At 42.7% G+C, this 23,311-nt stretch overlaps 5 protein-coding genes across 10 annotated transcripts; 1 reads left to right on the forward strand and 4 right to left on the reverse strand.

The window, feature by feature from the left end:
* Positions 1-6,511: 6,511 nt before the first annotated feature.
* LOC124200389 (mitochondrial proton/calcium exchanger protein-like) lies at positions 6,512-9,299 on the reverse strand. The gene is made up of 4 exons (XM_046596612.1): positions 9,008-9,299; positions 7,536-8,946; positions 6,932-7,437; positions 6,512-6,869 (listed from the first exon to the last, which is right to left on the reverse strand). Exons 1-4 carry the CDS (start codon positions 9,047-9,049, stop codon positions 6,723-6,725), a joined length of 2,106 nt encoding a protein of 701 aa, XP_046452568.1. The 5' UTR covers positions 9,050-9,299; the 3' UTR covers positions 6,512-6,722.
* Positions 9,300-9,808: 509 nt separating this feature from the next.
* On the reverse strand, positions 9,809-18,530 carry LOC124200387 (liprin-beta-1-like). Of its 6 annotated transcripts, none has more exons than XM_046596610.1 (15): positions 18,084-18,530; positions 17,868-18,025; positions 13,233-13,406; positions 13,003-13,161; positions 12,893-12,940; positions 12,712-12,828; positions 12,535-12,630; positions 12,293-12,452; positions 11,686-11,848; positions 11,424-11,585; positions 11,100-11,350; positions 10,664-11,035; positions 10,389-10,597; positions 10,188-10,316; positions 9,809-10,118 (listed from the first exon to the last, which is right to left on the reverse strand). In XM_046596610.1, exons 1-15 carry the CDS (start codon positions 18,217-18,219, stop codon positions 10,089-10,091), a joined length of 2,364 nt encoding a protein of 787 aa, XP_046452566.1. In that variant the 5' UTR covers positions 18,220-18,530; the 3' UTR covers positions 9,809-10,088. The 6 variants fall into 6 exon arrangements, with proteins under 6 accessions (XP_046452566.1, XP_046452565.1, XP_046452562.1 ...); XM_046596609.1 differs by having other exon boundaries at positions 12,227-12,452; positions 18,084-18,519; XM_046596606.1 differs by lacking the exons at positions 17,868-18,025; positions 18,084-18,530 and adding an exon at positions 16,114-17,840.
* Positions 18,531-18,570: 40 nt separating this feature from the next.
* Positions 18,571-20,128, reverse strand: LOC124200397 (alpha-crystallin A chain-like). Its single transcript, XM_046596624.1, has 4 exons — positions 19,433-20,128; positions 19,128-19,347; positions 18,824-18,975; positions 18,571-18,753 (listed from the first exon to the last, which is right to left on the reverse strand). The coding sequence occupies exons 1-4, from the start codon at positions 19,505-19,507 to the stop codon at positions 18,658-18,660; spliced, it is 543 nt and encodes a 180-aa protein (XP_046452580.1). The 5' UTR covers positions 19,508-20,128; the 3' UTR covers positions 18,571-18,657.
* Positions 20,129-20,347: 219 nt separating this feature from the next.
* On the forward strand, positions 20,348-21,007 carry LOC124200400 (cuticle protein 21-like). Its single transcript, XM_046596627.1, has 2 exons — positions 20,348-20,496; positions 20,588-21,007. The coding sequence occupies exons 1-2, from the start codon at positions 20,485-20,487 to the stop codon at positions 20,864-20,866; spliced, it is 291 nt and encodes a 96-aa protein (XP_046452583.1). The 5' UTR covers positions 20,348-20,484; the 3' UTR covers positions 20,867-21,007.
* A 798-nt stretch (positions 21,008-21,805) lies between these two features.
* Positions 21,806-22,471, reverse strand: LOC124200399 (cuticle protein 21-like). The gene is made up of 2 exons (XM_046596626.1): positions 22,321-22,471; positions 21,806-22,229 (listed from the first exon to the last, which is right to left on the reverse strand). The coding sequence occupies exons 1-2, from the start codon at positions 22,330-22,332 to the stop codon at positions 21,951-21,953; spliced, it is 291 nt and encodes a 96-aa protein (XP_046452582.1). The 5' UTR covers positions 22,333-22,471; the 3' UTR covers positions 21,806-21,950.
* Between the last annotated feature and the right edge of the window lie 840 nt (positions 22,472-23,311).

Below are 23,311 nucleotides of genomic sequence, written 5' to 3' on the forward strand. Positions count from 1 at the left end.
GACCAGTCTACGCCAGCTAAAGGACCTCCCCCTGGTGACTGGAGACGCCTCAGTCTCTCCATCAGCTTCTCTCCACAATCTCGGTGTTACCATCGACCGCCACCTCACTATGCAGGCTTTAAAAAAGATCCAGTTGAACGTTTTGTTAGTTTTATACCATTGTCTGGTCACTCAGGGGCTGCAATGAATGATTTAGTCATGTAAACACTTGAGAAGCTCCATATTTCTATTGAAGACTGTTTGAATTCAACGGAGCTTGGGTTGATTTTTTTGGTGCATTTCAATAAATTTACATTTTTTTGTCTGCTTCGACTCACAGCTGGGGGGGATTATTATTTCACCTCGACGGTAAGGTACCAAAGTGTCTTTCGGCAACGAGATGTTGTGCTCGGGCATATTCTGATGCTGCTCTACGTGAAGGATATCCGTTGTTTAGAAAGTGCTCGATGAAATCGCAGTGTAGAAGACACGAGTTTTATAGGGCAATAAAAAATTAATGCTAATAATATTAACGAAATCTTTGATCATCTTATCGGTGAACTGAACAGAAGAGAACAAGCCTATATTTTGATATATTTACCAATTAAATTTTTTAGGCTGTATTCTGTTAGGCCAGGTAATTAGACGCCTTATTAAAAATCTTGTTGCTGATGAGATTGGTATTTATGAATTGATTCTTGATTTGAGTTGGGTCAGTAGCTGACAGCGTTTGAGATGAAAGTCTTTAGCTTGCAAAAAAAACTAATGGAAGACCTTCGTTTTTCGACCCACGTTTTTCTCCAAGAATTTTCTTCTATCACAGCTATTAAAGCTACGGCTTCTACTAAATCAGAAAAAAAGAACATAGTTTCATCTAATCTAAGCTTTAAAGATCGTACTATGGCCTACCTGAAGCATGGCCACATAACGCTTATGCCAGCAATGTGACATAGCCTATTACACTTCCATTCGATGAGTTCAATTTCAAGAAATTAATTCAGAGAGAGCCTCAAAGCAGCCCTGTCGTTCTGGATGTCAAACAAAAATTATGAAGCACTAAATGAAAGATACAAAAGCATATTCACTACATTCAGATGACAATCTTTTCTTTATCGCAAGCAATCGAAACATGACTGCAACAACATGTCAGGATTAATTACGGTTTCAAGAAAAAATCCGTCGAAAAATGCTGTTTTGACTACAAATACTGACTGAGACAAAACAATCAAATGAACATTTTTATTTTAAACAATAGATAAATAGCAAAGAACATGTTTGTATATTTAAATTATTCAATTTTTGAATAGGTTCATTTGTAACAATTAAAGTTGCCAAAACTCTAAATTTAAGTAAACGGAATGCTGCTTTGACACGAAAAAATGCTCATTCAATTATGATATTAACAGCTAAGGATAACCAAATGAATAAACAACATGTTTATATGTTTGAAGTATGAAATTTTGGGTAGTTTCAGTTGGAAACCTTAAATCACCTGTAAAACTGACCCAAAACAACAGATTTGTGTAAAATTGCTGCTTAGACTAAAATACTCATACATTCAAATTTTACCAGAAAAGGAACAAAGAAATGGATAAACTGCCTTTTTTAACTTTTCCGTGGATCGTGGTTATGGGGAAGTTGGGTTTTTTTGAAATATTTGTTTGTTGTTTTAAAATAACTTTAGTCTAACGGTTTTGAACAGGGAACCTACAACGTTTTATTCTGAAGCTGTTTCGGCGGTGTGTACTGTAAGCTAGTCTAGCTTACAGTCTAGCTTAGCTAGACATCTGAACACATTCAGTGGTTATTTCTAAAATGCGTGTCACATTTTGCATTCCTTGTTTATTTTCTGAAAATTTTGCGGGTTCGTTGTAAGGGCAACATAATTGTTGTTACTGCTGCTTCAAGTGTCTGTATACCGTATTTTTCCAAATTGCTTCTAGGAGACACAGAATTTCAGAAGTTGTCACTGAAGTGGTATTCTAGTGCGAATATTAGGTCTCCTGTTTCACGACAAGTTCAGGTCCATAGTCAAGAAGTCATTTTTCCAAGAAGTCAGCACCAAAAAGCCATGGCTTCTAATCAACCCATGAGGTGTGGCTTCTTTGTTTCCAGTGTCTGGCTTCCTGGATTACAATGTCTAACTTTTTTGCCAAGATAGATCGGTCCAAGAAGCTACAGTTAGTCTTCTAAAAAAATAACGTTTTTTATCAAATTTAAAACACACTTAGTTGTTCAAAAGAAACAATGTTTTAAAGAAAATTCTTCTACTCAAGTCCTACTCTCATGCACATCCTCTTTTCACGCCCCGGGTCCCAACGGTACTTTTACCGCATATGGTATACAATCATGACATTCTTGCATGATAAGGAATTAAACCCTGTACTGTGTAACACGTTACGGTAATAAGCAATACTCTATAGTGGCATGCATAAGATAGTTAAGTTAGCATTTAATTTTTTTATCATTTACGAAATATACTTTTTGTTGACTGTTTATGTTAATGCCCAATTAGTAATGTTTTGTAAATTTTTTTTCATAGGTGAATGCTTAGCACTTTGAACTGATCGTTGAAGTGAGCAGCGGTTCTAAATTTAAACCATATTAAGATTCAAAAATTTTTCTTTGCATGGCATTTTTAAAAATATATCGCATCTACATTGAAAACCGACGTGTTTTGAGCAATTCAACAATAAAGGGTAATTCAAACAATATATATCTCAATAATTTTCCTAAGGGTAGCCAGATTACCAAAGCTCTCTCTAAACTAGGGATGCCAGAACTGAAAACGACATAAAAAATGTTCTTTATTAAATGTTAGTACAGCCCGAGACGCAAACTAAAGTATTTAATATTTAACATGGTCCTTCAAACCGTCAAAATTCAAATCAGTGTAATTTTATGTCTCACCCGCCCAACACATTCAAAGTCCAAATTCTTCTCTCTCTCTCTCGCATTCTTTTGTCATACGATTGACAAACAGGTCACGCGAGTTTGAGGCTAAAAATTCCTTTTAGAGCCCTTAAACGACATTTATTTGTCTTTCCCATCATTATCTCCAAAACATTTCTGGCCAAATTCTCAAGAAAGTAGCCTGAGGGGGTAGCCATTGTCCCATAAGGTCAAGCCTCGTGTAGGCCAAAGGCTCTCACACAACTCAAAGAAAAGAAGATTACCGCCATTTGTTTGAAATATATTTTTGAGTGGGGACACATGCTTCTCCCCCCCACACCTTGTTTGGCTTGTTATTGGCCAATCAATTTAAAATATTGTGTGACCCGTTTCTATCTTAGCGGCCATTCAAGTAAAATTATGTGTGACGGATCTACCTCAGCGTCCAATCATATTAAAAAGGTCGTCACTCTCTTTCTCTCAATAGCTCCTCAGCCGTCATAACTGAAAAAAATTCTCTCCAACTCTCCAAATACTAGCAGAGAACCGAAAGGGACTCAAAAATCTTTTTAAAAAATAGGCAAGAAGAAGCAAAGAATACGGAGTACGCAGCTACGCCGAGAGGGGGTTTAACCGCCTAGGGTGGAGCCACCGCTAGCCGCTTCAGCACGGCCTCCGATATCGGACGAAAATTTGCCATCAGCCGCCCGTGCTCCCCACTTGCAAAGCATCCTGTCGATAGCTCGTCAGTCCTTTACAGCGGAAGAGCTAAGAGACGCCCTACGCCATTGCTATTACGGCGATTGTGATGACGGCCGGTAGAGGAGCCAGCGCTGGCCAGAACCAGGTCGGGATCTCCAATCCCGGTATCCAACCATTCAAGCTCAGTAGGAGAGTAAGGAGCCAGAAGCATCTCCGATCAGGTTGGTAGTGGACCTAGACAAAGACAACGAGGACGAGTGGGAGCCAGCCGGTGTAGCGGCTCCAAGAATCTGAATAATCCAGCCAGTAGAGGAAGAGGAGGACGAAATTCATCTGTGCCTTCAGAGTCATATGACTTCAACTCAAAACTCATGATCCTTCGAACCGGTTCACGGGACTGAGAACGAAGACTAACCCAATCTTCTTGTTTCTTTTGCAGTGGAAAAAACCAACAGCTCCGTTCGGCCAGATTGTCAGTGCGATATCCCCGAAGCGTAGTGGGCTCAAGCGCTCCAGCAGGCCAAGGAAGCCTGTAAAGTCCTGGTTGATATACGAGACGCACACGGCGGCTTGGATCTCCCGGTTCGACGTCCCGTTTTTTAGTTGTTGGGCACGCAAGCCACACACTCTTTCTTAGCCCGTCGTGCAAAGAACGAAGCAAGAGAAGCAGCTCCCAAACCGCGTAGAAACATAACAAAGCTAACACCGCACCTCCAAAGGGAGTTTGAAGAAGTGGAGGAGACACTGCGTCACAAAGCGCAGTTCGTAGAGGTCTATAAGACCACAGCTCATACCACTGCTAAGAGAAAGGCATTGGTGTATAAGAAAGCTGCTCTTCTCGAAGATGAGCTTCGAGTTGTTAAGAGAACCAACAGCTGGCAGTAAGGCGGCAGAGAAACGAAGCAAGACTAGCCGTACACTGCAACGCGGTAGCAGTTCGCACGCCACCAGCCTCCACAAAGGCCGGTAGAGTGGTCGAGCAACCTGGTCCAAAAATGCCATGTTGCACAAAGCACCAAGATCTGTTGCAAGCAGTCTACCTCATGACACTACATCCGCTCCCACAGCCGAAGCAATCAGCGATGGCCCTATCCGGATCACACCGCTTTTTATTGTGACGCCACTGCACAAAACGACTTCAAACACCCAACAACCTGCTCAGTCAGCCTCTACAGCTGGTAAGCTCCGTGAGCAACCGTAAAAAAAATAATGATAATTTTTCTAATCGGGTCAAACCCTAGAAGTAGCCCCTCCAGCATACCACGCCTATCAAGGGCCCTCTCTATTGCCTAGACGCTTAACAAGAGAGCGTAAAACATCACGCCATCGGCACCTTCCTACGTTTTTCAACTATGAAAGGAAGGTCACGTGGCGATCCAACAAAACCAAGAAAAAAAGAGCTCAGCGCAGAACTTGGCCTTCAATTGGTCAAGGAGGGAAAAACCCTTCGCCCAGTGGTGGAGCGACTCCCTGAACCGCTCAGCCCAATTATCAAACAAGCCAAAGGTATTCAAATTTATCCGTCTATCTGAACTTTGATTAGATCTTGAGTAATTGAAGGGTTGCTGTTTAGAAACTATATAATCAGCTATGTTTTGGTTCTCTCTGCCCCTTTTTTGTTTTCATCAGCTGTCAGTTTCCCTTGTTTTTAAACAGCATCCCTTCAATTACTGCTTCGAACGTCGACATTCCAAACTTAAATTTCTACATTATGACTTGGAGAATATTTTTCCGTGATAATTTTAAAATATTTTACTATAAATAAACTTACTTTTTGTTAAGTACATTTATGATCATACCTGTCTAAGTATTAAAAATAAATGTTTTAAATCCCATTACATATAAATGTGCCAAAGAGGCTATTCACGTTGCGGGTTCACGAGTCAATAGTTTCGATGTCCACCATTTTCTGCCGTTGTTTTGGTTGTCTGTATCGACTGAAAGTGTGTTTTCCCAATACAAATTGGATTTTGTGAATCAGTGTGTTATTTTTTTTTATTTTTTTTTGTGTCAGTTAATTGCTACGTATCGCGGAGAGCGCAAAGAAATCCATAAACTCGGATTTTTTTGCGCTCTCCTTATTTTCTTTGCGCCCTCTTTATTTTCCGTAGCCTGTAATATCCCGTAGACTCTGCAAGGTGAGGTGGACGTGTGTGTGTGAGGAGAGCGCAAAGAAATCCATCAAAAGGAAAAAAAAATGTGGAACTTGCCACCAGGGGGGATTTTGGGAGGATAGTTTCCCATCTGCGAGTGTCAATGCCCGGCAGAAATTGTCGATCAAGTTTGCGACCGTTGATTAAGTTCCCGGAATCATCAAGTGTACATCCTATCATCGAGTAACTGAGATCGCGGCGGCTGTGGATCAAGTGTTTCTGGCGGGACATTTCAATTGCCATATGTATACAGAAAGAGAATACTGAGGAATAGGTTTTGTGATCATCGCCGAAAATGGCGAAAGCATCCAGAAAAGAAATCTATACACTATCATCAGTCGCACTGGACAGTGGCTGTCGTGTATACTGTTGCTGTTGATATAGAATACCGTCATTATCGTCTCCTACCCATTATGGCAAGTGAAATGTCCCGGCAGAAACAATTGATTCACAGGCCCCGCGATCGCAGTTACTCGATGATACGTTGTACACTTGATGATTCCGGGAACTTGATCAACGGTCGCAAACTTGATCGACGATTTCTGCCGGACATTGACACTCGCAGATGGGTAACTATCCTCCCAAAATCCCCTGGTGGCAAGTTCCAATTTTTGTTTTCTTTTTATGGATTTCTTTGCGCTCTCCTCACACACACACACGTCCACCTCACCTTGCAGAGTCTACCGGGTATTACAGATTACGGAAAATAAAGATTTTTATAAATGTACAGGGCTGGCGGACAGAAATATTCCATATACAAATAAAAAACAACACATAACAGAAACTAGTACTAATTAAGCTACGTGATGCGCAACCATCGATAATGTATTAATGTCCTCTTCTATTCTGGATGTTGTTAAAAAAAGTAGTTGTACATAGCAGGGAGAGAGAGTATGTCTGTATTATTTTTGGTTGAAGATGAAGAGGGGGGACTTTTTTTGTCTTATTTTCCCGTCAGGCTTAGTTGGACACTAAGTTTGATGTTCACTCGCCATCCTAGCTGCTGCTATTTTGGCCTGACCAAGAGCTTTTTTCAACTTTTCCTTCCGATTCAAGAATTTGTTCTGTTTTGACCAAATTTAGAATTTCAGTCATTTGCTTTGGGGTAATCTGGAATTTTTCATCACTCAGCAACTCAATCACCTTGAAACAAAAATGTACTATTATGAAAGAAAACGAAATGTATAAAAGTTGTGACAAAATACCTTCATGAGATCATCAACTTTCACGACACTATCACAATCTTGGTCTATCTGACCAAGGAGTTGCACAATTTGTTGGAGATTAGCCGAATTTTCAACGACTCGCAGTTTTCTTACTGAAGCAATTAATTCTTCAATGGAGACGATCTCTTGAACTCCAGCAACTTTTTCTCGTTTTCCTTCTAAGCGATCTACTGTGCCATCAAGTTGATGGATCATGCGACTAACAGTGAGGAAAAGGCGTCGGGCTGCTTTGGATTCACGAAGAACAAAACGTTGACCTCCTGGTGCCTGCTGAGTATCAGAAGAATCAAAAAAATCTTTCAATTCCTCTAAGTCTTCCTGGTAATCCGCCATTTCTTCTTTAAGCTCTGTTAGTTCTTCTTTCTCAACTAAGAGTCGTTTGCGTTGGATACCGATGCTTTTAAGGGCGTTCTCTAAGACGGCGACATCAGCAGAAGTCAATTGGTCGTCAGTAGCTGAAGCTGGTGTCAACACCTTAGCTTTATCTAAATAAGGAAAAGCGTTAAAGTCTGTCACTGAAAACTGAAACTTATAAAATAAGAGAAAATAAAATTCGTAAAAGTATGTAAGTTGCCAAAATCACCTTGAATCACTGGAGCTAAACCTGCTAGCAACTCTGAGGCTGAGGTTGGTGACAGAAGAGCTGTGACTGGAAATGGTTTGATGACATTTTCTTTGCGCTCTTCTTCGATCATAGCTTCTTGTAATTTAACAGCCAGAATACGCACTTCGTTGTCGATCTTACCACGACGTTGACTGATTGCGTCGCATGTTTGCGCGACTACAGACTCCGGAAGCGAGGCGATTGCTACCTTTAGCTGATCAGCGGTAGTATCGCTATCCGGCAGATAGAGGGCACGAGAGAGAAGCATTAACGACGGAGGAACTTTTTCGTTCAGACTCAGATCAAGCCATTGAAGCAATTGAGACTTGAGACGGATCTCGCTAACTCCTAATGCTCTCATGCCGCGAACTCGACAAGCTGCTTGTAGTTCATTGACGGTCAGAGAGTCGATGCCTTCCTTTTGTATCACCTTGTCGTCAGCGGCCAAGCTTCGAAGCCTCATCCTCAGCAGAAAACGAAGAATGCTGTTAGGTCCCAGTGTAGAGATCTCCAGCACACGACACAGAGCTAGTAGTTGGGGCCGTGACAAAGAATCCAGAGTTATTTCAACTTCGAAAAGTTTAGAGAAGCGCAGAATCTCTTCATTGGACGCTTGTTGTCCTGAGCTACGAATTTTGATGCAAAACTCTGCAAATTCCTTAGCAGTATAGCTCTGACGTCTGCTTCCCACTGTGCGTTTCAACGCCATTTCATCCAGTGTTTTTTGTAAAAACTTTGCCATTTCCAGTTTAACTTTTAACGATTTTTTCATTTTTGCTTCTTGTTCGTTTGCGGTTTGAAAGGTTGATGGCAGCATATTTGGGAAAAGCTTCAGGAAGATAGGAAGAGTAAATTCCATAAAGGGAACTATAACGAAGACAGAGAAAGGCACAAGTCGAAAAACGTCCGCTGATGTTCTGACAAGTTGTTTCTTCTCCCTTCGTGTAAGCGAATCACCTTTCACTAGACGCCAAAGAAATTTCCATGAGATCTTGATATCAATGAACAGAAGCCGAAATCCATGATAATAATGTTTTACTTCATTCACAATCCTTTTTCCTATGGAAGGGTTCCGTACTACAGCTGTTAAGGATTGCTGCTGAGTATCAGCTGTTTTTGTTTCTTCCTTTATCTTCAGATCATTTTTGAGGGCCAGTACTGATTCTTCAACCATCGAAGAAGGCTTGAGTGGATCATTATCCCATTTGGTGTAAGTTGATTGTATGTAACAATACTGAAGAACCATAACCTCAGACTTCACACAAAGAAATTTCTTTTGAACACTCACTGGAAGCAATGCCCTGTTAGTCATATTACAATAGGAATAAGGTAACTTTAACTGTAGTCGCTGTCCATTCTGACAACAGAACAATCCATTATGGGCCGTAACCTGTTATAAAATACTCTATTTGATTATTTCAATCAGATTAATATATTTTTGAAATGTTTACCTGGAGTCTCCGATGAAAATTGTTGAGGATCAGAATGAGCATCCTAGTATACTTTAAATGAAAGGCAGAATGAACTGAACAAGCAGACTAAAATCTGGCAGAGCTGGGGGTATGATGATTGGTGAACAGCACAACAACAATGGAACATCTTACTAGTCAGAGTGATAAATAATAAGTACGAATAATCATATAGCTCTGTAGTAAAGGAATTAATGGAATGCAATTATTCTATCCTAGCTCTGCCGGCTATGCCAATCCGTTTTACCGCAATAATAAAAAAAAAAAGTTGTCTGCTCCTCTTTTTCTTTTTGCGACCCGTAGCCATCTAGCGCTCGGAATCGATTGTAAAACAAAAGACCGCGATTTTTTTGAAGTTATATTTACTTGATATTTTAACCAGATAAATACACAAATATATACATGCACAAACACACAAATCAATGCATCACTTCTAGTGGATTTAATTAGAAAAAGTTTTAAATTAGTACCATAGACGTTTTAAAAAATTGTCAAAATTAAAGAAATTCCTCATCTTTATAGTTCTTTACTGTTGTTGGCAAACCATTATTGGCAAACTCCAAAAAAAACGACGGTAGCAAGAAATTTTTCATTCACTCATTTTCATCGTGACAACTTCCGGTACCGCAAAGTTAGAAAAAATGGAGTAACTAACTGAGCATTCTTGCTATGCAAATCATCGTTAAAATATGAACTCTTTATAACTAGGAAAAAGCCAACACATCTTAGAAAATTAGAATGTTGGATAAAATTAATTTTGAGAGTAACGTTGTAACAAATTGAAAGGTTTGTTTAAAATGTATTCTTTGTATTTGATTGATTGCGTAGATTGAGAGACCATATTAAAGAACAATTGGGACGAAACGCAGCTTTACTTTTTCAAGCCAAAAAGTGACATCGCCTCGAAGGCGACCGCATACGCCACATCCTTCTTTAGCTAATGCAAAAGGATCTGGATGAAAATCTTAATCGATTATAGTAAAGCTGCTTAAATTTTTCGCTACGGCTGTAGCTTCTGCTGCATTTTTGTATTGTCAAGACGATAAATTCAATCGACTGCCCTTCACAAGTCGGTCGATTTGGTCATAGGAGACTATTATGAAATTTTAAAATCAATAAGTTATGTTTAGTGCCGTAGTGAGAATTACAAATGACCAATTACCTTTGGGGAAGAGGTTTTGTCATTATCTAGATCGGACGAATCGAAAGGTGGGCAAACCCAATCATCAGAATCAAATTCGTCCGGTTTTCCCTTGCGGCGTTTTAACGTGAACTGTGATTTCTTTATGATCTGTAAAGTAAAAAAACCCAAAAAATTACAGAAACACTTTCAATGATAAAAACGAATAAATAACAAACTGACTTTGACTTTGGCAACAGGAGTCAGAGGAGGATAGGCCGATGAAGTTTCCATTTCACGTTTTGCTTGCACCACTTCCCGACCGACCAATTGATTAAAATGCGTGGCCAAATGCCGACGTAGCAGCGTCTTACCCTGAGGAATTGACAATAACGTGGCCAGCAGCTCGGCATTAAAGCGAGCCTCGTGCACCAACAAACCACCATGGACACCTTCAAAAGTGCAAAAATCGTTAGGTCACTCTTACAGAAGCTTATGCCAGAACATCCACGTCATACCAGATCCCCTCATGTTTGGAGCGTACTCGGACAAATCGACAGCTCTGAGCCATTCCATGACGCGGTGATTCGTCCAAACGGCAACTTGACCGGGCGTCGGATGAGCCGGATCTTCGGGAACCGAACGCCGTTGCAAACAACTCGGGTTGTAATCGTTCAAGCGCAAGACTTGGATTCCACGCCGGATGCAGATGAGGTGAAGCAGGTTCGTCACTTTTAGGTGGGTGCAAAGGTCGTCGACCGACAGCAAATGAAGCATTCGGCCATCCACTCGACACTCGAGGAACGCATCTTTGTACTGTGGCAAGCCGATATCATCTAGCCAACGAACGGCCCACTGATGGTCCAATTTTCCGGCGTGCTTCAGCAAATCTATTCAAGTAAGACACGGAATAAAGAAAAGTAGTTGGAAAGATACCCCCAAGATCTCTCGTACCCGGGAGGATTGGTACAAGTGACATAGGATCCTGAGCTCGGCCTTTAGCTTCTAGGGCAAGGATGAGCTTTTTCTTGTGCAGCGGATGTTTGATGGACAACTCCTTTTCAATCTCGGCCACTGGAACTTCTAGCAATTGTTGGCCACGACAACCCCAGCGCTGTACTTCGCTCACGTACAAGTGTAATCCCATGTCGTGAAGCCAAGAAGCAATGTCGTCGCTGGACCACTGCGGGAAGGGAAGCTCAGATCTAAATGATTCGTGAAGTCATGATCAGTAAGTAACACTCGAGATGAAAATCGACGGAAAATCATAGAACATACTCCTGGATAGGTTTGATGGTTTCAGCAGGACCTGGAGATCCATTTTTCCAGCCTAAACGTGGCCCCGCTGTTGCCCGAAGCGTACCCCCACGACGGAAATCTTCGGTTGAAAGAGGTGTCGACGGATCACCTTCAAGAGCGCCGGAATTAGCCCGTTTTAATCTTAGTAAAGCAAAAAAATAAACATTAATAATAAATAAATAATTCATTGCAACTTTCAACTTTGAACGTTCCAACAAATTTTAGCTGATCGAGTATTTACTTATCGAAAATTTTCTTAAGACTTCCACGCGGCTGCTTTGAGAAGCTGTTGAGCGATGGTGAATGCGGTGATGTGGGACTGTTGAACGATGACTCAGCCATCACATCATCCCGTTCTGCCGAACTGGCCGCCTCATCTTGAAGACGTTTTTGCTCCGTTTCAGCTGTGAGTTATTTTTTTTTTTTAAGAAAATGATATTAGCGATCAATATAGATGTGATCAAGACATGGTTGGCGATTGAGGCACGAAAACAATCACAAACATGCATTCGACCATGCAAACAACAAAAACAACAACACAAGCGGCCATGCTTTACGGAGGAACGAGCATCGATGACTAACTGGGAAGCTGAGAAGCGCCAGACAGAATAAAAAATGGAATAAAGACAACAATAATTTAAAAAAAAAAAAAAGTAGAAAAAAAAATCGGAACTGCTAAACATCACTCGCTTCCGGTGAACGGATATTTCTGACTACAAAGGCAAGCCAACGAAAAATAAAAATTGCCATTCGGTGAGTGAGAATGATTCTCTCTGTTTAACCTAGATTTGGGGCCGAAGTGCTGCGTTTGCTGTTGACGCGGAGCGAGGGGAGCTGAAAATGTTTACCAAACACCACGGCACGTTTGTTGGCCGTTACTGGCGGGCTGTTGCCTGCCGACGACAGACTGTTGTTGTTATTGTTATGATGGCTGTTTGTGCTGGTCTGACGAGGTAGGGAATTGTAGGCATCCTGATCCAATTTGCGGAAGGCGCTGGCAGGAGGAGTCTGGCCCGACGAAAATAACAAACAATGGAGCAGACATATTTCAACTAGTACACGACAAGAGAAAATCAGCTTCTCTCACTACCTTGGGCGATTGCATATAGGAAGGTCGCGGCGAATCCGACACCTGATGCGACTGGCTCGACTGTAAAGACGACGCCGAATTGGCTGAGAGCAAAGCCTGCGGAAGTCGCCCGGTAATTGGGTAGAAGTCGATCGTTGATTATTTCGATAAGATTTCGAAAAAACAAACAAACATTACCCGACGTGGAAGTTCGGCTGTGGCACTGCCTGGATGGCGAGGCGGAGTGCCCACAACGGAAGCTGGAGAGGTGGCGTTACTCCTCAAATTCATTGATTGCAAATTTTCCAACATGTCCTGTTCACGAAATAAAAATAGATTGCATTGGATATCGGGGTTATCTCAATTTTAAATTGAATACCTTTTTATTAAATCCAGGCCCCAGTGTGGCCCCACAGAGAGTGTAACACTGTGAGATATTAAATTGATTTTTAATTGGACAAAATATTTGTAGGAAACAACTGATTTCACCTGGCTGACCAAAGTGATCATGTCTTGTTCACTCCGCTTTAACTGTCCCCGCAAGTCCATATTGTCCTTCTCCACGGCGGCATACCTCAACTTCAGGCCGGAAATGTCGCTGAGCAACTCCAGTTGGCGGGTTTCGGCAGCCGAACGCGACAACATTTCCTAGTGGTTCATGACATGGCTCTGTGTTGGTCAAATGAAAAATTTGTAAGAAACGTCACAATTGTATTCACCTTTTGAAGGTTATCTTCTGCTTTCTGCAATTGGAAGGCCCTGTCAGAAAGAGTCCTCTCCAAATCCGCAATTTTGTCAGTCTGGGCTTCTATCTGGTCCATCAGGATCGAGACTTGCATCTGCAGAGAATCTTTATCGCCTTCCAGTCGTTGGAGGCGCTCGTCCATCTCCGGCTGTAAATAGACACAAAACCAACACAAAAAAGGTGACATGAAATCCGGTGAAAGGGAGAAAGAAGATGTTCATAAATTTCTGTTTTTATTCCTTTCGGAAAACATCAACAAAAAGGCCGACGCTGTCAGACATTTCTAGAGCAATGGGAGGGAGGCTAAGACGAGCTAAGCTGCTTATTAACCGACTCTCATTTGGGAGATCCATCCAGTTTTTTTTTTTTTTTTTGGGGGGGGGGGGAGAATTTTTTCATGATGGATGGATGGATGGATGGATTCATTTTATTTTGATTGGTAAACCTGACAAGGGACGGGCGGTGTCTGGCAACAACAGCACGAGGAACGTTGCTGCTGCATGGCTGGATACATTTCGGCGGGCGGGTAGAGCCACGGAGACGGAGAAGTCGACCAAGGCGGAGGAGGACACCATCCGGAAGCGTGAGTGGGATGCGGATGCGAACGATCGAGACTGTACGTCTGCTGGACGTGGTAGTGATGCGGCGTCGGATGAGGATGGCACGAACGGCGACCGTGTGCCCTTTCGACGCTCGACCGGCTGGACGGGCGTCGATGACGGCTGGACAATTCGGCTTCGCTCTTCCCGCTGGGCAAATTCTTCCGTCGGATGACTAACTCTTCATCACTGCTGCTAGTGCTGCTACTATGATTGCTGATACTTGACTTGGAGTTGGCGTGATGGCGCATCTTGGGAGCGGCCCGTCCGGGTTTCTTCTTAGTGACTGCGGTGGTAAACATGACGGGCGCGTAATGCTTTCTGCCCTGCTGGGCCGAGCCGTTGATTGAATCCGCTTTCCTAGTTGAAGGTTTCACTTTTAACGAGAGGCCTCATCAAAAAGTCGTTAGGTCTCCAACCAGATTGCTAGAGTGCTGACGGAAATAACGGGACGAGCACGGCCAACTGCACGTCGACCCGTGTCAAATGAAACACCACAGCGACCACACCACAAAGAAGTCAATCCCCAATTGTGGGGGAAAAAAAGGGCGAGAGAAAAGGGGATAGCATATGGGCCTGCACGATGGCCATACACATTCGAGCCGATCAGTCGATCCGCAATAGACCGCACGAACTGAACGAACGGCCGCGTCTGGCCGGACTGGATCGGTCTGTCTCACCACTACGCCACACACACACACACACACGCCCAAGACTTTTTTCTTTTTTGTTATTCCTTCTTCTTTTTTTCTAGTTCACCATTTTCGGGCGAACGCATCCGCATGTGTTGAAGAGCGGGGGAGGGAATTGAAGAAGCCAGTGGGATCTGGCATTGCAGCGCTGTTGTATGTCGACGGAAACGACAGCCAACAAAGTTTTGAAGAGGGGGAAAATAACGCAACGAGATAAGGCCGAAAGCAAGTCTGGTATTGGGTTTTAAATTTAGAACCACTCCGGTCTCTCGGAAGGTGAAGACGTTTCAGAGGAGAGTAAGAATAAGGGGAATGGCTGCTGGGTGGGGGAGGGGAGGGCAAGAGAAAAGGGAGTCGACGTGTATATACTACACGTTTGAAACACGCATATATAACCGAGCCGGCTCATTCTTTGAATAGTCTTGCCCCCTTTATCCACAATCAACGCTTTTTGAGTGACCTAGACTCGTCCATGAAATTCACTAGCTCTTGTCTTCCAGCGGAATTCCGGAATCTTTGAGGGGGGTCTCTCTCTTTATGTTTGTAACCACACCAACCAATTGTCTTCTCGAGCGTCGCCCCACAAGTTTCAACAGTTCCAGTCACCCGTAGCCACCCGAAAACGGCGAGTACTCGGCAGATAGAGAGAGAGAGGAGAGATCGGAGCCGACTGTCCGGAATTAGACATTCTCCGTCGCCGGCAGACCGTTGAAAAAGAGAGAAATAGTTTTCAATTTTCATTATTCCCGCATCATTCAAAGAGTGCGTGCGTCGTCAATCTGGTGCCAACAAGATACGAAGTTTCCCCTACTCCTACTCCATCGACCTGGAACTGACAAGAGGAAAAGGGAGGAGCATTTTCGACGGTGGAAATGGCACGATCCCGACCTGGGTTGGCTGACGCGCGGCAATTTCAAAAAGGACCCAGTCTTTTGAATGAAATCGTAAAAAAAGACACAAAGCTCAGCTGCAAGGATAGTGTTCCAACAAAAACAAAATATCCTTTCTCTCTCTCTCTCTTTTTCTCTGTCCTGAAATAACTTTTAAATGTCGCCCTTCTTTCTTCCCTTTTTTCGTTTTTGAGTGACTAACGATACACAATATACATTCACGGGGCGGCCCGGTGTCACGCCACCGACCCATTACGGCCCACTTAATAGGAAGACTGGAATAAGCGAACCAGATTTGGCCATCACGCTATACATCCCACAATCGAAATGTGAGTCATTTTGATATAGCAAAATTAATCAAAACTCTTAAAGCCAGCTGTTATTTCTTCCCCCCAAAACAAAACGACTACGACTGGTAGATGCATCAAAAAGAGGTCAAAGTAAATTAATTTTAAAAAAGGAAAAGACAACCCAAAAAAAACGTGTGGGTGTGGCGTGAAAAATAACGAGATGGTGCCCGTATTCAACGCCCTCCCGCGGTGCCAAAGTGACGCCCGCTTACACACAAAAAAGGCATCACTTCCGAAAAAGAAAAGAAAAAACGCCAGGATGGTTCCATCTGCCAATTTGCATGTCATGGGGGTAGGTAGTACTATGGGCAGCGCTATAAATACCTTGGGTCGTGAGTTGAAAGCGAATGAACTGGGAGCGCCGCTAAAGGTGGCCGAACGCGAACGAACTAGCGGACTATTGGCCACCATCTCCAGAGCGGCGGCGGCCAAATCGGCCGCCATTTGATTATCAATCGTCCGTGACGACCTGGTGGTAGGGCACGGTGACGCCGGAGCCAGAGGTGCTGACGGGGGAGGTGTTGCGGCCGCAAAGGCCTTCAGCTGTTCATAAAGCGAGTCCAAACTAGGAATTTTGTTGCCAATTTCCAAGGGTTTCTGAGGCTGAAACGGATCCGCATCATTACATCCGTCGGCAAAGTCGATCGTTTTGGCTTTCACCAAAGTCGGTCGATTTCGAAGTGGCCGCGGCGGTTTGGAGGCAGCGCCATTCTTTGGTGGGGGGATAGGCGGGGCGGCGGCCACCCGTCGCTGATTAGGCTGTCCCGGACGGCCCATGGCTGAGCCAGGGGAAGATCCTCTGGCCCGGCTCAGCACCGGAGAGCTAGACGGAGTGTGAACGGGAGACGGGGCTGGCGATCGGAACGAGTAAACAACGGACGGATGATTGAGCCGCTCCATACTGTAAGACTTGTACGGTGGCGGAGTAACGGTCGGCGGAAGTGGACGGTAAGTCATCCACGAATCGACGACCGGATGCACGTACGACGCGTATCCTGGGTAATATTGCAGCGAGCCATTGGCACCGTAAATGGGACTGTTTTGCCATTGCCACGGTTTGTCAGTCGGTGGTGGCGGCGGCGGCGGCGGTGGGGGAGGTAGGCCGGCCAAGTAAACTGCTTCATACTCGGGATGGCTGTTGAGCGAGCGATCAAACTGGTGATCTTTATTCATCTGAAAATCCGATTGCATGTTGATGGCTTCCAGCGGATACGGGCAGTCGTAGATGTGCTGACTGGACGGAAACGGAGATGGAAGTCGTTTTGATTGAGGCGGGTGAGACAGCAAGGCCGTGAGGTGATGAGAGGGAAGCGAGTTTCGATTGAATGACCACATCAACAACGAAGGGAAAAATGTCACATTTCCAAGTGCCACAGTAAAAAAAAAGGGGGAAAAGCGGAGCAACTGAGACCCTACACCACCGGGCCGGCTGATCGGCAGCGAGCGACTGTTGTGGAAAGCCAGTCAGCTGGGTGGCTCCTAAATGGGGGAGAGAGAGAGTAGGAGACGCACGCCCGCGCGCGCCTTCGACCGACACAAAACGCACACACACACAGCGAGGAGGACCGAAGCTCTCGCACATATTCATTAGGTCCCCAGACGGCAACCTACCGTTGTAAGACATGAGAAGGAAGGGTAGAGAGCGAGACCCGACCGTCTCATAAATATGCGTTGCTTCTTTACCCCAGAACACTCTTCTCTCGTCGAGCCCTAAAACTCTTGGACTAATTGTACTTTCCCCCCACGACGTACTACTACGGATCATTAATCAACGGCAATGTGAGGGTTCCGCATTTTTCAAAATCACCGGTGCCCATTGTCTAATGAATTCCAACACTCAATCCGTTTCCCTGACGCCTTTCGAAAGAGTGGTGGGTATCAGATCAGTCTAAGCAGATCTATCTCTGGGCTGGGCATATACTCAAGATTCTAAATTTGAAACTCCCTGGAGTTCTATGATTGGGAGACTGATGAACATCAACAAGGCTGAATGTTTCAACAACACGACTATTATTCTTTCATCTAGAAGCTGTTTGGGGGATGTTGTGAGATTACTAGTGGGGAAAAAAAAAACTCACCAGTCCAAAAACATTCATGACCCATTTGAAGACTTGCTTCTTGTCAGCTCCCACCATTTCGACTACATCCTGTAGTTGATCCAGGGCTTCTTGGATTGATTTAGGGGCTGTGTGTGAATCTTGTGATCCAGAGAGCTTCCTAAGCTCTTGTTGAGTGCCTATAGTTTCAAAAAGATTTATTTTATTGATTTGTTGATGTATTTAATGGCTAACGACCTGCAATGATTCCATCCATTTGTTGAAGAGCAGCTTCCAGCATTTTGCTCGCTTCAGCGTGAGTGCTTAATGCATTTTCAGCATGTGTGGGTTCTAGCACCTGATCATCATCATCCATGAGTGCTGGTGGTTTCATATCACAATCGCCGGAAACTTGTATACATATGGTTGGTTTTACAGGAACAATGAGGAGGGTACTTGTTGATTCGAGCAGCAATGATTCATTAACACGATTCGGTGTTGCACCAAGGTCTTTCCTGGAAACTAATTTTCGGTCGCTTTGAAGACGTTTTGGATGCGACAAGGTTCAATTGCTAGGAGAATGGAATGAAAACAAGGAAACCTTTAAGGAAAACACTACGAAAATAGGAACAAATTCCTGGCTGGGTGTGACGGGAGCCAAGAAAAACAGAATATTTTTCACATAATTTTTTGACATCTATTCCGACATTGCCAGATCGTTGGGAAAATATAATTATCTTCTTTCTTCTCTTCTATCTTGTTTATTTTTATTTTTAAAATCATATTAACGTTAACGGTGACATTTTAACAAAAAGTTGAAAAAAAAACTGACTTATTTGATGTATTCTTTTTTGGGAACTTCGCAACGGTCGATCGGAATTTCCTTCGGTTTTTCCGCTTCTGGTTGCGGCGCTTCGATACACAATACCTTTTTTAGGAAAAACAAAAATATTATTAGAACGTGACGAATTTAAGAAATATGTGGTATCCATTATTACTCCATCATCGGTGAAAATTGATTTGAGTTCTTCGATCTTCAACGTTTCAGGAAGTAGATATTCGCGACTGATTTCCTGGTAAAAACGACTGCCGTCGTCGGATTTCCGGTCCATTTTGGCATGGATATTTAACATTCTCTCCTTTAGCGAAACTGAAATACATTCATCAATTAATGATAAAATTTTCTAAAACACTTTATGGAAAAAAACCGTTTTAGAGCAAAACTTTGAACGAGAATTTAAGAAAAAAAATCAAATATTCCAACAACGAGAATTTAAAAGAAAAAAAAATCAAATGTTCCACCTTTAATTTCTTCCGGTCTGAATCCTGCCATGTCGACATTCAGGCGATACACCGGCTTCTGATCGTCGGCGAGGGACGCATGTGGAATGGCTCTTGGTAGCATAGTCTGATTGAAATTACGCCCGATGTCCTGGTAGAGATGGTTCATGGTGCGTTCCATGTCGCGAATGATTGAACGGAAAGACGGATCAAAGAAGCCTCGGCCAAACATGTTTCTTGCCTAATTAAATCAATAATAACAATTATCACGCATTTAATAGGCAATTATCTCAAATTAATTAATGGTTTGAAAATTCAGAATTTACCTGCGACTGATTCAACCGGACGGCGGCGGTGCGGGGCAATCTCGCCAAAACGTTGCGGGCGACAATTGAAGACATTTTCGGAGCATCAATCGAGACTGAATGGAGTCGAGAAGCGGATCAACCGAGTATTTATGAACCCTACGACGTTGATCTGATGAAAATAAGTCGAAAGCCGATGATTTTTTTCTAGGAAGCAGAGAAAGTGGAAGACAAGTCCCGGCAGATGGACTCGAATTTCTTAATGACGATTTCGAAATAAAACAATTAAGTAGACTAATGAAAAATCTACACATTTTTACCAATGAAGAAAAATAGTCAAGATGAAAACATAAGTGTTATAATAGAGTGTAAACCGTAATCATTAGAGATTGATGGCTGTTGTCTAACACAAAGCAGGAAGTTCGAGTTAAAATGAAAACTGCAAACGTTTATGTGGCTTTGGCATTTAAATGAATAAAACGTAGCTATAACGAATTCAGGAACTATCGCGGTAATAAAGATTAAACAGTTTCATTTTGAAAAAATGTAAATCAAATAAATAAATTAAACTTTATGACGTCAAACTTTTAAATTAATGTTACCAACCAACATCATTTAACTTCTTTGCCTTCTGGGAAAGTACTCCATCCTTCGATCAAGCCAGACACAGGGAAATGTAATTGCAATGTTGTCCATTGTGAAGCTGTTGGACTATTTCTTTTACAAGGTTGACATCGGACATGTCTTCATTTTAAATCTCCATGAAACCGGGGACCACACCCATCAGCAAGACGAGCGCTTCGAATCGACTATATGTATATAGTTGGCTTTGCGGCTGTAGCGCAAAATAACCTTGGCGATGAATCAAGGTGAGTATTTGAAATATGTACTAACCAGGGGCAAGAAGAACAAGCTTTCGTTTCGAATGGCGGAAACTCCTAGTTTGAATGTTAGCAACGGAGTCATACTCCCGCCCCTTTGGAAGTATAAAAGAGCTGTTGCGTCGGTTAATCAAGTCACCAGTTCTCTCAGTTTGAGATAGCAGCTCCTCTCTACCCTACACACAAATCAACATGAAGTGCTTGGTACGTAGCCCAAACAATTTCGCCTCTGCATCGTATATCATTTAACCAATGTGAAATTGAAATCATTTGTCTGTTGTTTGTTTCCTTGTAGATGGTTTTGGCTGTTTTGGTGGCTGCTGTCGCCGCTGCTCCCCAGTACTTGCCTTATGCCGGCTTCAATGGACTCCCCTACGCCGCTGCTCCCGGTTTCGCATATGGTTATGGCGCTTATGGTGCCTCTCCCCTCGCCTACACCGCTGCCGCTGCTCCAGTTGCTGCTCCAGTTGCTTACCCCTACGTTGCTCCTGGCCCCATCTCCTACCAGACCGGTGCTAAAGTCGTGGCCAAGTACGAGCCCGTCGAACAACACGGATACCAAATCGCCTATTAAATCGCACTCGAATTGAGCAACAACATCAACAACGAACTGTTCCTTTTTTTTTAACAAACAAAACGCAATTCAGTCACCATAGATATATGGAGTATGAAGGCGTAATTGAGTAAATAAAAAGAATTATAAAACCTTTAAAAACAATTTCTCTTTTTGTAAATTATTCATCATCAATCGTAATCATTTTTTACGTTTAGAAATTATATCGCTCAAATCTTTTTTAAAGTTACATAGAGGTGTATAGAGGAAGAAAGAAGTGGCTGAAACAAATTGAATAATGTTATTTAAATGCCAAACTGTCGGTATCGAGTGTCGATGCATAAGGCTAATAAAAATGCAAAAGTAAGAGTTGGTGCCTTATAGTGAGACAATTGGTCATTACCTCTTTAAAAAAATTTCACGGATTCCATTAAAGTTCTTATACAGTATATAGACGTCATATAATCATATACTAGCAATGATCTGTTGTCCTTCTGCTGATATTTGATTACGTAATAAAATACGGGAACCCTCGCTACCAATGTTTGTATGGAATTACATCTTACAGACGCTTATATAACGCACAGCCATCTCCGTCAAAATGGACGACAAGGCAATAAAGGGTCTAAATGGCAGCTCGGTAACGTGATGGTAATTCGGTATTCGACTAATAGTTTATTTTAGATTAGATTCGCTATTATGTTTCTTGTTCTGCTACATGTTAGGATTACGTTTGTAACAGTTAAGCTGCTATGAATACGTTCAGGTCAGCAACTCGGTTTTACGACCGCTAATCAAAGGCTATTTTGTAGTAGCCTAAGTAGTAAGACCAAGTTGGACCAAGTTAATCTCGTTCAAAATATCAAAATTTCTTTGTTTCATTGGCCTTGATTTTGTTGCATAATTTAAACTTTTGAAAATTTCTCACAAGCATTAATTTACGAGATAAGAATTGAAAAATCGTTTTTAAAAATTTGTATTTGTTTTCATTGAATCAATTAACGCCTTCATACTCCATATATCTATGGCGACTGAATTGCGTGTTGTTTGTTTAAAAAAAAAGGAACAGTTCGTTGTTGATGTTGTTGCTCAATTCGAGTGCGATTTAATAGGCGATTTGGTATCCGTGTTGTTCGACGGGCTCGTACTTGGCCACGACTTTAGCACCGGTCTGGTAGGAGATGGGGCCAGGAGCAACGTAGGGGTAAGCAACTGGAGCAGCAACTGGAGCAGCGGCAGCGGTGTAGGCGAGGGGAGAGGCACCATAAGCGCCATAGCCATATGCGAAACCAGGAGCAGCGGCGTAGGGGAGTCCATTGAAGCCGGCATAAGGCAAGTACTGGGGAGCAGCGGCGACGGCAGCCACCAAAACAGCCAAAACCATCTACAAGGAAACAATCAACAGACAAATGATTTCAATTTCACAGTGGTTAAATGATATACGATGCAGAGGCGAAATTGTTTGGGCTACGTACCAAGCACTTCATGTTGATTTGTGTGTAGGGGAGAGAGGAGCTGCTATCTCAAACTGAGAGAACTGGTGACTTGATTAACCGACGCAACAGCTCTTTTATACTTCCAAAGGGGCGGGAGTGAGTTAAATGCCGTCATACAAGCGAAATAGGGAGTTTCCGTGATCCACCGTCAATGCTGCTGGTGCTTCTTGCCCTTGGCTGTTTTCGACCAATTTCGATGCATACAAGATTCATCTTTTCAAGGTTATATTTGCGTTCACCAAACTTGGCCGGATTTTTTTCCCGAAACGTGCGTTTTGGTGATGGGTGTGGTTTGCCCAGTTTTACAAGAGAATACAGTCACAATAGACACACCCGTCTCAATGTCACGTTTTATAACTACGTACGTGCCCCTGGTGCGCAAATATACAACAAAATTTCTAGATTCAAATCAATCGTGGTGTACAGTATATTAAAGGACATTTTCGTCAAAAAATATTCTGCCTTATGTCACAAAAATTTGAATAATTTCGTAAGAAACACATAGCCTAAGCCTGATGTATTTATTCCTGCGGCGAAGTCGAATCGAGTGGTACTGGTTATCATCTCCTTACTACTTGTTTCCTCCACTTGCAAATAAAAGGAGTCGATGAAACGAAGGCGTTGGACGTCAAATCGCGAGAGACCTTCATCTATGGTAATTACGAATGGCTATAAGAAAAACGCGGCTACATCCACCAAGAATTAAAACAAAAAAGGGCGGAATGGATAGCACCATGGCTTGAGGCGTTCTACCGCATATTGCCTTGTCTTCCGTTGGTATATGATTGAAACTTGTTCACTTTTTTTTTTAAACGAATGAATGTTACTTGTTTATTATGTAATTCTGCTAGTCTGCGATTGCTGAGAACTATAATTATCCAAGTTAGATCAATGATTTATTGTGGAAACAAGTTACCGATTTTTTCAATCTAAGGATGCAACCAAGACCAGATGATTTCTTTTCACATAT

This window comes from Daphnia pulex, chromosome 8 (assembly GCF_021134715.1).
Source record: "Daphnia pulex isolate KAP4 chromosome 8, ASM2113471v1".
Classification (NCBI taxonomy): Eukaryota; Metazoa; Arthropoda; class Branchiopoda; order Diplostraca; family Daphniidae; genus Daphnia; species Daphnia pulex.